The 17,264-nt window shown below is 30.0% G+C and overlaps 4 protein-coding genes across 6 annotated transcripts in view; all 4 read right to left on the reverse strand.

Moving 5' to 3' along the window:
• The window catches only part of LOC132949764 (glutathione S-transferase-like), a 261,004-nt gene that overhangs the window by 205,436 nt on the left and 38,304 nt on the right, over window positions 1-17,264 (reverse strand). The window lies entirely within an intron of this gene.
• The window catches only part of LOC132949763 (junctional adhesion molecule A-like), a 349,991-nt gene that overhangs the window by 110,771 nt on the left and 221,956 nt on the right, over window positions 1-17,264 (reverse strand). For all 3 annotated transcript variants that reach the window (XM_061020827.1, XM_061020828.1, XM_061020829.1), the window contains one exon: window positions 3,311-3,407. The gene's annotated coding sequence lies outside the window, so the exon portion shown is untranslated. The remainder of the gene's footprint in view (window positions 1-3,310; window positions 3,408-17,264) is intronic.
• On the reverse strand, window positions 5,656-7,017 carry LOC132948319 (uncharacterized). Its single transcript, XM_061018739.1, has one exon. The coding sequence runs from the start codon at window positions 7,015-7,017 to the stop codon at window positions 5,656-5,658; it is 1,362 nt and encodes a 453-aa protein (XP_060874722.1).
• Window positions 7,111-8,337, reverse strand: LOC132948320 (uncharacterized). Its single transcript, XM_061018740.1, has 2 exons — window positions 7,767-8,337; window positions 7,111-7,635 (listed from the first exon to the last, which is right to left on the reverse strand). The coding sequence occupies exons 1-2, from the start codon at window positions 8,244-8,246 to the stop codon at window positions 7,111-7,113; spliced, it is 1,005 nt and encodes a 334-aa protein (XP_060874723.1). The 5' UTR covers window positions 8,247-8,337.

Raw genomic sequence — 17,264 nt, forward strand, 5'->3', positions numbered from 1 at the left:
CGTGAGGTCTTAATAAGACTCGTTCAGAGAAAAACTTAAATGTACAAAAGTATGCGTGGTAAACAGTGTAAAGCGTAGTCTCCGTCGAACTCCGATGAGGAAACACTATTAAATAAATCATAACGATGCGCCAAATCAAGAAGAGTATTTGGCAGAAATTATTCAATATACTTTGAGGGGGCAAAGCTAAGGATCAGCCTGAACAGATAAAGAAAGTGTTATGCATACTTGGTAGGAAAAAATAATATCTTCTATTGATAATATGTTTTTGATAAATAAATAATTATAATTTATATCAATCAACAAATTATTTTTTCGAGAAAAAATTGTATTCGGAAAAGTTTTTGTCACCGCGTGGTGACTGATAACTACCTACGTATAAACACGAGCAGTGACCGGTGACCACGGTTATAACAAACTTTTGCACCAGCATCGTATTAATTTTGATTTCTTGCCATCAGATAATAATACGAAGAGCGTAATATAGTCGTACCGGCAATATAATAATATTAAGCACATAATGACAAATTACAATATAATTAACGTTACGATCCAGGAAAACTAACACGTTTCTCGTTAATTATGATTTGTTCGTTATCTTAACTATAATTAAGGACTCTGCGATAACGTTCTAACACGTAGGTATTCTTTATAGTCTATACGCATTATAGGTACTTAAGTCATATACATATTATAAAATTATATATGTGTAATAATATAATATATATTACTTATGCATAATTTATGTTAATATTTTACTATTATTAGGTAAGTATAAGAAAGTGTCTTTGGTAGTCACAGAATAATAACAATATTGTTCGTTATTATTTATGTATGTGTATTGATTCAAAATATATAAAAAGGTGTAGGTAGAATTCGAACATAATATGAACGCTAGCTTATATAGTTCAAGTCGTCGATGAATATTGTTATTATTATTAACACACAATTTTAATAATAATTTTAATTAACTAGAAATATTTTCAGCAGTTTTTAATTTATTTGATACAAGGTTTATATATTTGCAGTATTAATAATATACTATTAAGATCAGATGAAAGGTTGAACACTAATTTATGTAAAAATAATATTGACTATTGTTTATCTACATCGGAAGTATGTTTTTATATGTGATTAGAATATTAAACTTTATGTGTTTTTTAAATTTATAGTAGATTTTCATCAAGTCATTTTTTCAAAAAGATCATATTTTCTTCAATTTTTGAACCATTTTACTTAATATTATTATTTTTTTCGGAATTTATCTTTATGATTTACTTCTTTCGTTAAAATTATCATGTACTTTGTATTCAAAGTATAAGAGTTAAGCTTACTGTTGTTCAATACTATTTTAATTTATAATCTTATGCATTTAAATGTTTGTTACGCATTAATAAATTACTAAAATGGGTTCAATTTATAATTTTTTGTTTTTAACTTAACTTTTTTGTATAAATAAAAAAAATAATTATATCTACCTATACTTGAAATTTATTCTCATAAGAACATTGACATTTATTTCAACGAAATTATTTTAAAAATATATTTTAAAAACTCTAGACATCTACATCACAGATAGTTATAGAAGCCTACTGAATGTGTGTCTTACATATAATTTGTAGATATTATTAATGAATAATACGATTCTATTTTAAATAATATTCATACATACAACATAATCACTAATCAGTGGTACATATCTTAATAAATAATTTATCTCGAAACTATAGTATTGCATAAATTAAATCACCACAAATCCTAGTAACAAAGGCCCTATGTGTGTATCGCGTATTTGCAGCTGGACTGGTATTTGGCAAAGATCCTGCCCCAACAAATGAACTAGGTAATATAGGTAGTATCTTCTAGAAGTGAAATGTAAATTTTAATTCAATTAACCGTCTACAAGTTACTTGAACTACTATACAATTTAATATAATATATATATATATATATATATATATATATATATATATATTTATCAAGACTTGATAAATTGAAGCACAATCAAAAAAAAACCACAAGAAAATTACTGATTTATGAATAATATGGAAATATATTATTTTTAATTTAGATTAAAAAAATCAAATATTATAACTACAGTAATACGTATAATATACAATATTTATTCTTATACAATATGTATTAAAAAATATTTACACGCAGGATTTATTATATTTGTCTTCATTTTATTAAATGTTTTAATAATTATATTAGTTTTTACCAAGACTAGATCATCATGCCCATAAAGAGATGGAGAGATGGTATGGAATATAATATATAGACAAACTCGATGAAATATCATATTATATTGAAAAATAATATAATTTTTATTGAAAATGAATAGAATTATCTTAATGAATACATACAAAATAAAAGACATACAATAATTATAGGCACATCAATACGTTTATTTTGAAAAATAAACAATCAAATGCCTATTGACGAGAAAAACGAAATACCGAATACTTATTTTATTTACCACTTTATGTGTAGTGAATCTAAACTTTATTTATACATAAATGTATATATTATTATATTATATATATTTTATATAACAATATGTTTTGACTTATATGATACATAGGTACTATAATAAATATATTGGTCACACTTATATTAATTTTTTTTTCTATGAGAATAGATTCAAAGCAATATTTGTTTGATATATTATATAGGTAAAATATAATAATAGTACTCAATTGAAAGATGAATATAATTATAGTTAGAGAACAAATTATAGTTTTTACTTCTTATACATATTATAAAAAAAAATCTAATAAATTCATCTTTAAAAATATACCTTTAAAAAGGTTGTGCTCAATAAGTACGACCAAATAATAATAAATTACTTTTCTTCTGTTAACATACGATTTCCATTAACATATGATTCAAAATTCAAATTAAATTTAAATAATACAATTTTACTAATTCAGTTTTAAGTTACATCAAGCACACAGATACCATATTATATATTTCAATTAATTGTTCGCCATTTAAATTGATTATTAAAATATTATTTTTCAAAAAATTATATAAGTTTATTGTCATACGTGAATTTTAAATTACCTAATAGTTATTTTATACTTCCAAATAATCATTATACATTTTTAGAAATTGTTTTACAAAAATAATTACTATACATTGATATTCTAATGTTTAGTAATAATATTGTTGTGAGACAATAAATTAATGTCTACAAAATTAAATAAATAATATTCGTCAGTGATGTCCAGTATTTTATAAATAAAATAAAATAAATTGATAATGTTGGTAATATAATATAATATTATAAAATTAGTGAATCACTTACCAAATTATGTTTCAGTTTCGTCTTGTCAACATTTGTAAGCAAAAAACATTGTTTTAATACAGTTGTAACGGTCTCGAGTACAAAACAATATTGAGATCTGAAAAAAATATCAAAAATTGTTTTTATAAATCTTTAAGAAGACAACAAAATATTATTAAAATAATGATCAAAATTACTATTTCCATAACTATTGTATACGATTATAATATGATACGATGAACATATCGAATTTTAATCAGACAATACAATGTAGATAATATTAAAAAGTATATGAATTAAAAATGGAAATTGTTTTTTGCAAGAATTTAATAAAAATGTAATATAATTAAAAAATATTATTATTATAACAGAACATAATACAAAAAGTCGAACTTCTATATAAGAATTGTTTGGGCTTAGCTTGTTTTAATAAGTTCTAAGTACAATTATTCGATGTTCCTATTGTACACATGGTGCAAACACATAATGTCAAACGCTAAATTCATAACAATTAACTTGTGAAACCAAGGTTAGGTGACATCAATATAGTAAGTATATAAGTAATAATAGTAAGTATTATATAGTAAGACATTATAATAGTACCATTTCAATACGAATTCTATAGCACCTATTTTACTCTGAGGGTCTGATAAAAAATGTATTTATACCTATATATTTATTATATATTATACATACGTTCGAATTTTCAATGAACAGTTTAACTATTCAGGTTCTTTTATTTATTTAAATTCAGGATGAACCAGACAGTATTATTTTTGATTGTAAGTACAATTTAATGCAGAATGTAAAAAAAAATTGACAAACACTATACAATATGTTTTGATATTTATAAATATAAACCTTTAACACTACAATCGTTTTAAAATCGTTTTTCTTTTCATTGTAGGGCATGTTGGATATTATTATGAGTTTTTGACATAAACTGTTCATCAACTAAAAAGTGTGACAATAGGTTAAACATTAAAACCAGTATTGAACTTTAGATACAACTAAATAAATATCAAAATATTATACGGCGTTAGAAGTTAGCTAAAATATCAATATGTATACCTAAATGAGCATAATATTATAATACTATATTAATATACAATAATATAATTCATATAACGAATAATATTAAAACAAATTAAATTATCGGAAGTGAGGGAGTACTGATACCATTTTTTTTCAAAAATAAGTAAAACCTTTGAGGAATCTTTTGAGGTACTGAAGTGTGCAGGTTCCATAAAGAGATGCATAAGTATGACATTTGCGTTTGACCCGACATAAAGTGGTTAATTATAACTACGTCATTCGGTTGTTATTTAACTGTTCCACAGTCGTAGTCATGTTGATTATTTTTGTATATTCGTCGACGTTCTTCAAGAAGTCCAAGTGGTAAGCAACCTTTGTAGAGAGATGTGTGAAGACCTGTAAATATGATGTACTTGGCTAAGATTAATGGTTATTTCAAACACACATCAGAAGCACGTTTTTCACACACATAATGCTGAATCGGGAAAACGTTCATAAAATATTTTGGTTTGGACGTATACAAATCATTTAAGTGTTAGAAATATTCTTCAACTATCTTATTATTCATCTTTCAAGATTTTATGCTTGTTCAAAATTCTTAGTGGAGTTCTTCAAAGTTTTGATTTTTGAATAAGCAAGCTGATGTTTCATTCCAAAAGAATATCATGCAGGAAATATTAGCTTAAAAAACTGTTTGATTCCCTATTTTAATGACACAATATTAAGAAAAAAAATGTCATATAATTTTTGCGTGATTAAGAAAATAATTAAATAAGAAATTTAAACGAAAAATGCAACGGTTTTCTGTTGAAACACGAATACTTAAGTACCTTCCTATAGATTTTATAATGACAAAACGTTCTAAATAAAATAATGCTAATTTATGGTTGTGAGCGGTGATGCTTTTTATTCAGTTATATAATAATATAATAAAAATAATAATAACATAATTAATGTGTGGCACTAAAGTTAAATATTCCAAAAGGAAGAAATTACCAAACCTTATGCAATATATCACAATAGAACAGATATAAATATCATATGGAGAAATTATTGAAAACATTTCGTATTTGCATCGTTACCCAATCATTTAAAAATTTATGTTGATTATGCGGTGATATTTTTACAATAACTATAGCCTTCGTGTACGGTATGATCATTTTTAAAAAAAATATTGATATTTATATATTTGTACATCAGTTCTATAGAATATTATTTTTTCATGTTAATTTTTTTAATAATATTGTTGGTTTTTAAAATAAGACTAGCAGACCCGGCGAACTCCGTTTCGCCACCAGATTCGTTTTATGTAACATAAATTGTGTTAGAAATTAAACCTGTGGCCAGTCTGGAACTGGGGTTCCTTGTTTGCGACGTTGGAATTTCTTTGTTGATTGATTCCAAGTGTAATACTTGGGCATTTCAAGGTACATCAGCGTCGCTGCGAATGGATCTGCTTCACACATTGCAAAGAAGCTAGTCAATGTTGTCGATGGTGGTCTCTCAGCTCGTTGTGCCGCATTAGCCTCAGTGAAGTAAACTCTTTGGCCATTTTCCAAATGCACTGCTAAATGTACAACTGTGGGATATCTTTCATGAATTTGAAATGACAATAATCGCCACAGTGCTTCATTAGTACTGACGTATCTGCCCATTTGGAAGTTGCTGATTTCGTCATTCACATTTTCCGACGCAATACCAAACACAGCCATGTCGCTGCCTTTTGTGACGTACTTGCACAAATATTTGATTGATTTGGCCGAATGACAACTCTCAACGTTTGCATGTGTTTCGAAAATTCGTGATAGCAGCGGGCAATATGGTACAATGAATTCATTTCCGATCTCAATCTCTTGATTTTGAACTTTAACTTTGATAGTTCGACCGTTATCTTCTTTTGAACGCCGACGATAAACTGGATATCCATCGTTCCCTGTGACTGTTTCAGCAACTAACGGTCGCGGATATCGTTTTGTGCACTTTCCATCAGCCATGCAAGGCGATAATGGATTTAATGCACCGCACGGTCCATGCACCATCTGCGTCGTCACAATGTCGTGTAGACGGGGATCAGTGACTGGATCAGGAATTTCAGCTGATATGATGTCATCCACTTCATTTGAATGTAATTTGTTCAGCAACCAAATTAGGATATGAGCATGCGGTAGTCCACGCTTCTGCCATTCCACCGAGTACATATAACAACGTGTGTCACCAAAAACTCGATACTTAGTAAGCACATCCATCATAACCTTGAGTTTTTGCTGAAATACTCCGGCGATTATGTCATGGCGATCTTGCGGTTTTTGACCCGGTTCCAACTCGCGTTCAATTTCCGTCCACTTCGGATTGCATGTGACCGTAATAAATAAATCCGGAGTTCCATAATTTCGCACGTACGTCATAGCGTCTTGAGCGTATTCGTGCATGTGGCGTGGGCTTCCGATATAAGTTGATGGGAGAACCGTCAGTCGTCCAATATTCTGAACATCACCATCTGAATGAATAGCATCACGCAAGTGTATATAGTCCTCAGATCGTAGCTTTGGCTGATTGAATCTGATGAACGCTAAACGTTCGGTCTCCACTTTGACATACATGTCGACAGCGAATTGCTGGAATAGCCGACCGCACTTCAGAATGACATTCTCCTCATGTGTACGAATCATCATACGATACGCATAGTAATTCATTGCGCTTAGATTTTTATTATTCGTTTATACTCCTGAAAATGCAAAATTAAATGAATTGTTAATGGAAACCAATAAAAGTAATAATGGAAATAATTAGTGTGTGAATATTGTACCTGTAATTGGATCGACCATCTTCAACGTGATGTCGTATCCGTCTTGCCCTTGCCAATAAATGATTGGATATTGTAACGCATCGTACAAACGATGTGTCTCGTTTACACGATGCATGATATTGCTTCTTCGCTGAACGACAATGTCTCGTGATTTAGTTGGATCGCCAACAATAATTGCAGCAACATCATTAATGGTGGGTGCATTGAATCTTCGCACATGTTCACCTGTTGGAGTACAATCCGCTCTTATGACAAATTTGTGCGTATCCGATGGCATTCGTTCCAATGCTGTTTTGAACATATTAACCACAGCATTATTAGCGTGAAAAAATGCTTGCAACTGTTCAATAATTCGTCTCTTTAACTGTTGTGCTCCCTGTATATTGCACCGCACGTTCAGCTGATCCACCATCGACGAAATGAAATATATTTGCAAAAATTGATGCGGTTCATCTGGTGTGGTTGGCACCATTGAACCATGCAAATGATATATTTGACCTTGTATCTGTAATTGCAAATAATCATTAAAATTTGTTCATGAATACATTGTAAATCGTGTGATGGTGTAGTGTGTGGTGTATATGAAGTTGTTATGTGTTGCAATTATGTGTTGGTTATGTGTGTTGTATCTTTTACCTTGCAAGTCGGCATGAAGCCGCCTTCTCGAATGATATTAGCTCCAAAGGAAGTCATGCGAAAGCAGTTATTGTATTCAAGGATGTGTTGAAGAAAATGGCTGGAATCGGGATCACTTCCATCAAACAATGTTTTCAGTGGCTGTGGTGGTGTAAGTAATGGATCCAGTTTGACTTTTCCACTTGCGCAGCACAATCCAACCGTTTCTCTTTTGAACTTTAACGCATTGCAATATCGGCATATAGTCGTCATTCGTCCAATATCCAAATTTTCATCATCACTGTAGTTCGCAGTGGGATCATATTGGAATGCCAAGCGATTGTATGATGCCAATGATCTTCGTGTGCTCACGCGATGTCTCAATCGGTCATTTTCTCTTATTATATTTTGTCTTTCTTCTCTTAAGTTCCTTGAATAGACTTGTTGCTGGCTTGCATGTCTTGTGCGGCGGCCGATGTTCGCACGTCGTTCTCTAGGCATTTTGGACTATGGACAGAGTGTTGAATTTAACTTCAAATGCACGATCCACATAATTTACACTGAGCTTAAATGAAATTAACTGAGCAGAGAATAATGACCATCTGTCAAACACTTTATCACGCACCGTTGCTATTGGTTTGAAGTACATGCTATGTATAATAGATGGCGCTGTATGTGAAAAACGATTTCCCCACTTTTCTGTTGAATTTTTCCTGAATTTTCCAGAATTTTCTTTGCTATAAACCTCACGGAGCCCAAGACCTTTCCAACGAATGCAAAACCGTGGAAATCGGTTCGTGCGTTCTGGAGTTATAGCGTCAGGGAGGAAAACCGGACTTATTTTTATATAATAGATTAATTTGTATCCACAGCTTATTTGATTTGCAACCAAATGTACGTCAATTATTCATAATATACATAGAATAAGGATAATATAGTATTGTTTGGGACCAATTTTTATTTTTGGTGTACAAATGAGATTTAATCTTAAAATTACTTTTATTTGATGCCATATTGGCCATTATTGTTACATCATGATATTATCACATTCTCGCGATGATTAATGTTAAATGGTTGTCAATTATTACGAGTAGTGAAAAGTGAATACTAAATAGATGTTACTGTGGGTGGTAGGATAAGTGAATAATATTTGAGAGTTTCATATTCATCGAGAGAAATAGGTTATGCTTAATTAAAGTTTCCAGAAATTTTGTTTGAATATATATATATATATTATGTATTATGAACTTAATACTGAATACCATTTATAAAGTGTAACCACACTGGGTTACTTGTTTTTTCATGTAACTTATGTCATGTTTATTTTAGAACGTATTCATATTGTAAATACAGTTTTACAGATTGTAAAATATAAAAAATTAATTAAATAATATACATATAGCTTAGGGCATTTAGCTATCATTAAAATATAAATATCTATATTATTAGTAGTTTGTTAACGTAATATCCTAAATTCAATTCATTGAAGAAATACAATTAAAAAACGCTGACAGTGAAAAATATTCCAAAATTTAATTATACTTGATTAAACAATCGATATTCGAAACTGTGTAACCTAGATGTATGTGTTTCACGTTGGTGCATGTATGTTTGTCGTCGTTTTAATACTTCTATAATACAGTAGGTAGTAAAATATTATTGTATTCGAAAGATAATATTTTATAAGCTGAGTAATTATATTTTAATTTAAAATAAATGTAGGAGTACTAGGATAATTATTATAACATGATATACGAGTACATTATATTAATTATAATATGTATTCAATAAAAATCTACAAAAATTAGATAGCTGAAGATAAGTAAGTTAATTAATTGGAGGAATAGGGTTTATGTACAACGATTGAAGGGGCGGCCAAGTTATGCGTACAAAAGGCAATTGTGGACCAGATTATCCGTTATTAAAAAAAAACTCGACAGTTTACTTAATCATTTACTTAACATCAGCTATCGAACACCAATCAATTTAACGAACATTTAGACATGTCATAGACACCATTAACTTACTGTTATGATATGTTTGTAGAATTGTAGATAAGCAGTACAATAAACAAATGTTATCTAAAAATAAAATATCAAATAGTTTTGTAATAAAGGAATATTTAAAATGTTTTTAATGTATTTATAATAATAATTGCATAGCATAATATTTTTTCGTACTTTATGAAAGTTTTCCTACTGTCATATTTAAACTTGATAAAAATACAATTCAATTTAATGTTCTGGTTGTAATATTATGTTCTGTGTTTGAATTTTTGTCTCTGTCTAAACTCTAAAGTACCTATACAATGTCCGCTGTCTTGTATCATAGACAAATATATACGTGCGTAGTGCAAAACGATTACATTAAAACCTTATATATAATATAACATATATGTTTGCAATATAGACTCGATAAAACAATTATATTTTGGTACATTGTTTTATACATTGATATACTGTATAATAAATATAACAAGATATTAAATTGAATTTGAAACGATGATTTCTATATTAAATTCATTCGGATTTCATGATATTGTAGTTAGTGATATGAAATAATAGTATAGATTTTACAGTTCATCTGTGTTTACCATATTAAAATAAATATAGGTACACTATATTTCTAACACAACTATACAACATAATTTTTGTGTTCTGGTGTTAAATTGTTGTCCTATGCAAGCTTAATGGTAAAATAGTAAATACAAGTTGACTAATATTAACTAAATTTTAATTTAATGCACAATAAAATCAGTACGTAATGTAGAAAGTATAAATAAATCAAACGAACAATATAGAACAAATTAATATTATCTGATTATTAGAACATAAATCTTGACTCTTAATTAATGAATTGATTGATGATAATTTTAAAATCACCTTATATAATGTACCTACATGTTATATGATAAAACTATTTATAATAATAATAATAATAATCATAATTTTATACTTAAATATTGGTACCAATGCCAACAAAAAAAAAAAGGTGGATAAGTGGGTCATTATAATGGATGGTGTTATATTTGAAATCAATGATATAATAATATATTACCTATATACGAAAAACGATTCTCAACGAAGACGGTCAGTCAGCCTATGATATATTACGAAGTATATTTGATGATATTATTGTGAATAAAGTAATTTCTTTACCTATTTACGTGGAACCTTGTTTTAAATTTTCAATCTTAAGCTATACAATTTTATAGATTTTAAACTACAAAATCATTTTTTTAATTTTAAATTTAATAAATGTTGTCAAAATTTGAACTTTAGATGCTTGTAAAAAAAATGTTGCATCTGTTTTCTGATTATACAATGATGTGTGTTTTATTATTTTTATTTGTTATTTAACCTCCTCATTGGACCTCCCCAATGCACCAACTAGATTCACTTTCCCACCGAACAAGTTACTGAAGTGGAAAATCGAAGAATTATTTCGACTAATTATCGTATACACAGACACAAAAAAAAAAAACATTGTAAAACCAATACATCCATCCCTCAGAATCTAAAATATTACCTACATAAGTTGTATCGGGGCACGTGACTGAAGATGTGATTCCTAATACTTAGTAAATTAAAAAATTACACCATTAGTGATATCGCACTAAAAGAAGCGACAAGAGCTGCTAGTAAAATGAGAAACTCAGTGTACGTTCAAAAAAGTTACTACGTTGATATGTACAATAAGAGGATGTCAAACCGTATCCGGTTTATACATTTTATACATTATTTGTTTATATTTTTAGTTTTCTTTTTAATAGTAGTCTATGTAATACGCTTTTTTTTTATAAATTATCTTTGTAAACTGTTCGAACGTATTTTTTTGGTAGATCTCTTACGACACCACGCTGTTTACCTAGATTTTGAATTTAGACAATTTAGTCAAACGTTCGTGAATCGTGATAGTGTACATACACAACTTAAACCGTGAAGAAAACTCGCTTTAACCATGGCTAACTACAGTAGAAACTAAAAAATATCATTTTCGGTCGATATGCAGTCCCGAAATTTTGGAGAGTGTACATATTTATTTATATATTTAGATACCTACTTTTCTACTTAGATAGTAGAGGTGGATCGAACTGATTACTGTTTAAAGTTTTAAAAATTAAACAGTTAGAGCTTAATGTGTGTTTGGTTCGAGTTTGAAAGTCAAACTGAGTTTTAAAAAAAAACCTAACCGAACCGTACTCGAACATAAAGTTCAAAGTTCTATAATTTTATTAATCCCAACTTCAAATAAAAATTATTTAAAAACGATTGGAAAACATTTTTACAATAGAAAATTATTGTGATGAGTATTTGAGCTCTAAAGCCTGAACTAAAAAGTTAGCACCGATACGTATTAAATTACAACTTGAACATTGGTTATTTCGGAATGACGTAAACTTCAAAGTTGGATTCAACAGTTATTTCCAAAGGTCAGTTTGGCATTAAACGAAATATTCGGTCCGAGTTCGACATGACCGTGAACTGTTCGTGTTCGGTCCGATAAACGATTAAAAAAAGTTCGGTTCGAAAAACCACAAATCTTAGTCAGACCCTCCTCAATTACGAAAAATTATAGATAAGGTGACGTGTAAACACTGGCGTTTCGGTCTGCAAGCGTGTGGGACGAAAGCGAATCCACGCACGATTGCATGAAACGTGCCAGCCGTGCAAAACGCGTAGGTACCGTCGCGGAACTCCAATCAGCGCATGTCTCTTCGCCGCCGCACTCGTGGTGTAGTACAGCAACGAGACGACGACGAGTGGGAATCTCGGAAAAGCGCGTTTCCCATTATTGTACACGTCGTGCTCATATTATTCACAACGTGCGCACATAATATTACAATTTTAGGTAGGTACGGCACACCGTGGCGGCGGCGCAGAGTAACAACCGCTCGCTCGGCCGCGTATCGGTTCTTTCAAAGGCCGAGGAGGAGGCGGCGGCGGCAACGACTAACGAGGGGCTCGCGACGCGTGTTCGCGACGTGTCCTTCACCACGGGCGGCGGTGGCTTTGACACGACACCACCACCGCCTCCTCGCCATAGAGATCACTGGTACTACGCGAGTTCGAGTGCGGCGCGATATTTTCATTTACAGCGGAAACACGTAGGTAGGTGCATTATTCCCATTGCGCCGCCGATCGCGAAACAAAAGAGATTGTCTCCGCGCACTATTGTTTGATATCTGCAAGGGTTTGTTCTTTTTCTTATCCGCCGCCCCGTCCTCGTCATTATTGTTACGGCGCGAGGCGCGTTATTCGTCTTTGTCGCATTCGTCGGCCGTAGAAAAATAGCGTTTTTTTCCTCGTTTTTGTTTTTAAATTCCGAGACAGACGCGCGCAAAATAGCGACTCGACCGGCGCGCGATCATTAATTTCGGACCGTTTTTAAGTGTAGACGTCATGTGGCCAAACGGCACGTCCATTAACACGTTCGCTGGTGGTCCGGCGGTGGCGGGGCGTATACGGTCCGCGGGGTGGTGCACAAGGAGTGGCGCGGGATGGGGCGCAGGGCGGGGTCTCACCCCGTCTCCGCCGCCGCCGCCGCTGACGGAATTGTGCGACATAATTTTTGTTTGTGTTGCCGTCGTCACCGCGTCGGAGCAATTAGTTTTTCAACGAGCCAAACACACATCCGAAAACTGACAACGGATTTACTGAGTTTGCGTGCCATGTGTCGTGTTTTGTGTGTGTGTGTCGTGTTTTGTGTGTGTGTGTGTGTACAAGTTTTACTCGTATATGATACAATGTTATACCATGTCTTCGAGTGTACACTTTTCTCGGTACTATCCGAATGATTATCCGGGCTTACGGAGCGTTGAATCTCGTAAAATATTAACGAATCGCACTTACCGTGTTCGGTCTTCCAGCAGTAACACAATAATATGTGTAACTGTATTTCAATTTGTAATGTCTTTCCGCCGTCCAGGGCGCGCACCGCATTATAGCAGAGGGTCCCGAGTTTTCGTGTGACCCCGTCCGTAATGCACGCGGACTGCTAAACCGCCCCTCCCCCCCCCGGACGAGATCCCGTCGCCCGAATACTCGCGATCGTTAATTATTGTTTTTACCAAAAAGCCTGACCTCGCCTGACCGCGAACGCTGTCAAATTTCCCTTCAAAGACCTCGGCCGCTGCAAAGTGGCGATGTCTATTTCATTGGTAAAAAAATCTATTTATTTCAAAAATATTTCCATCCGTCCAGATATAGATGATTATATTATTATAATTAGATAGGTGGACGCATCTACGTATATTTTTTTAGATAAGTTGCAAGAGTAAATCAAATTATTGCAACAAAATCGAAATATTATGGTGTTCAAAAGAATAGAAACTTAATAGGCACCTAACCAATCCTAACCAACTGAACATTTTTTCAGGTCGCTGGAACTGCCTTCGAACGACAACTTATTTAAACGAAATTGTTAAATACCGGAATAATAACGGGTGGAAACTAAAAGGCAAGACAAAAAAATGGCAATTTGTTACCCCATTTATTTTGGTTAACACGGGTGAAAAGAGTTGAATACACGGTTTTCCCAGGAAGTAAATAGTATTTTTGAACCTCATAGAATATTACCATAACATACGTAAAAATGTAATTTAAAACAATTGATAACTTATGTAAATATTAAATTAAATAAAAAATATTATAATATTTAATAGTTTTACTCAAATAAAATTACAGCCCTTTTTATTTATACATAATCCTAAATAAGTCGTATAATATTTTTTATATTTGTTTGAAGGTTAACTTACAGAAATAAATGTGAAATAGTTTTAAAATCAGATAAATCCAAACCATAAGCAATTCAAAACCTGTTTTGTTGTAAATTCATGAATAATAATTTTTCTTGAGTATTTTTTTTTTTTTATGTTAACGAAATAATTATTTAAAGCATTTATGTGATCATGACTTAAGAAATATAGTTACCATGTCAATCACTATTTAGTTCACAAAAGCAAAAAAAGAGCTTTATAATATTTTAGCTATCATTTTTTTTTCTTTGGCTCATCAGATTCACCCTAATGTATATGGTGAAATCATCCCTCGTTTTAATGAGCATGAATTTTCCACAAGACAAAAAGCTGGGTAATTAATCAAAGTAAATTGTCCTCGGTCCACAGGATTTACGTTTAATAAGAGTTCCGTTTACCGTTGATGTTAATTTTTTTTCATTTAGGTACTTTTTCTTTTGTTTTTATTTTAAAGATAAACAGAAAAACGTGTTCTTCCTTCCATTAATGTTTGTTACTTTCGTTTTTCAGTATTACCACCAATTGTTTTATACACACATAAAACATAAAATATTCAATACATAGTATTTTTAAAATATTTTATTTTTAAAAAGTTCGGACAGTTTTAAACAATTTAGTAAAAATTATTGCTGCCTAAATCCTCAAAAATTTGATAGTGCATATACGAATTGTATACGCATTGTTAACATGAATATTGAATAATATGTTTGTAACAACAATCAATCCACACACCGTAGAAAAAAGTGATTTGAAAAGAAATCTGAAAATGTGTTACGGACTGATTCAAATTATAAATGAACAAAATAATAATATTAAATTGTATTAAAGATCTTGACAACATTATTCACTCACTGCACACATAAATTTATGCTTTCTTTGAAATAATAATATATACATATTTTGTATTATAAGACTGTGTTTTATTAACGTATTATTGTTTTATATTATATATGCTGATTATTTACCTATAATAGCCAACCTACAGTATTGTATTTATTTATAGCTTTAAATTTATTTCATACATAATTTTAGATTCTCAGTAAATCGACAAATTTATTTTATTGTTTTGGAACGAACAATACAATTAATAGTTTTTTTTTTTTTAATTGGGTTTTAAAGTTTGAAGGGATGTTCTGATATCAAATTGTATATGGTTGTAACATGGTTATTTACTAAGTAGATTATCGTCTTATATTAGGAAAGTCAAAATTAAAAGATTCCCGATTATATTCAGAATAATCGGAAAAAAATAAATTAAAAACTATTTTTTAACGCAATATCAGTTATCGGCAAAATCAGTTTTTTTTTTTGTTGTAATTCAAAACAAATAACTGCAAAAACTTGGAATGTTTACGAAATATTTATTCATGGATAATATACTAAACATGGTGTAATTTAAAAATATGTTGTGCTATTTATATATATGTTTAGATTTTTGACTTTTTTAGTTTATTTTTTTTTCTAAAGATGATACATTTTTTTGTTTGTGTGTAGAGCTTGAAAATTGAATACAAATTTCATCATAAGTTATTCATTTAACTAAAAAACTCTAAAATACATAGAGTGACTCCCTCGGATTTATTTTTCTTGGTTTAAATATAAAATACAAATATTTTTTAATTAACATTGAATAAATAAAGTTTAGGTATTAATTGTTCTATTTTAATTATGAAATATTTAAGTATAGAAAAGTAAGATGTGATGAAATATGTATGTACCAACTTATGATTTTAACTATATAGCATAAAAACAATTAACATTAAGCTCTATATTCAAAACTCTTTCTAGTAGAAAATATTAAGAACAGTTTTTAAATTAAAGAAAAATAGAGATTAGGATTTTGATTTACGTATATACTTATGGATATTATGAATATATTATTATATAGTACAGTATATAGTTCTATACAGTTAGAAGTCTTAATATTTAGAATTATTAATAAAAAAAATATGGGTGTGGTAAAATTTACAAAGGTTTTCTACAATCTTTCCATTTTAACCTCTGCATGACCTAGATTTTTTTTATAAAATATTAATTAAAAAAAGATTTTTCTGATAGTATACTCTCCCAATAAAAACCGTAAAAATATTTTAAAATGTAGCAAATTTGTTTGCACAAAAACTGAAGTTTTCGATGTAGCTAACGTGATCCACTGATCCAGAAAATGGTTATGATTTTTTGAAAATATATTTAAGGATTTATTTAATACAGTTTTTTTTCATATTTTTAGGTATTATTAATACGTATTGATATAATCATTATAAACAAATTAGAATTCATAAGCTTATAGGTCCTATTTCGGAGAAACTTGATTGATACATCAATAACAAGTTTGGTTTAAGCAAATTAAGATATTATGGATAAATGTCTTAGAATTACTGTGTGACAATACTTTTATATTTGGTTAAAATATTATTTTATATATATTGGCTTTCGATAATTTACAAATCACATTTCATAAAATTAGTTTTAGAGGAAGCTGCTAATATTATAAAATTAATCACACAATAATAACTATTTATATGATAAAGTATAAACATTCAAGGTGACTCCCCAAATATTTCTTTTTATTTACATATTATATAGTAACTTTAACACGTTTTTGATTTAATGTATGCTGTTTAAGCATATTTAATAATATATTATTTTAAGAATAAATAAATAATAAATAAAATCTAATACTTAATATTATTACAATCAAATATAAGTTGGATATTTTTTTTATAATTTTGTATTCTGATAGTTATAATTAAATATTTATA

Source organism: Metopolophium dirhodum, chromosome 7 (assembly GCF_019925205.1).
Source record: "Metopolophium dirhodum isolate CAU chromosome 7, ASM1992520v1, whole genome shotgun sequence".
In the NCBI taxonomy this organism is placed as follows: Eukaryota; Metazoa; Arthropoda; class Insecta; order Hemiptera; family Aphididae; genus Metopolophium; species Metopolophium dirhodum.

Coding starts and splice junctions, on each gene's coding strand:
- LOC132948319 (XM_061018739.1), bottom strand. CDS start 7,017: ATGAATTACTATGCGTATCGTATGATGATTCGTACACATGAGGAGAAT.
- LOC132948320 (XM_061018740.1), bottom strand. CDS start 8,246: ATGCCTAGAGAACGACGTGCGAACATCGGCCGCCGCACAAGACATGCA. Junction 7,636..7,766: donor GCTTCATGCCGACTTGCAAG/GTAAAAGATACA, acceptor TTGCAATTACAG/ATACAAGGTCAAATATATCA.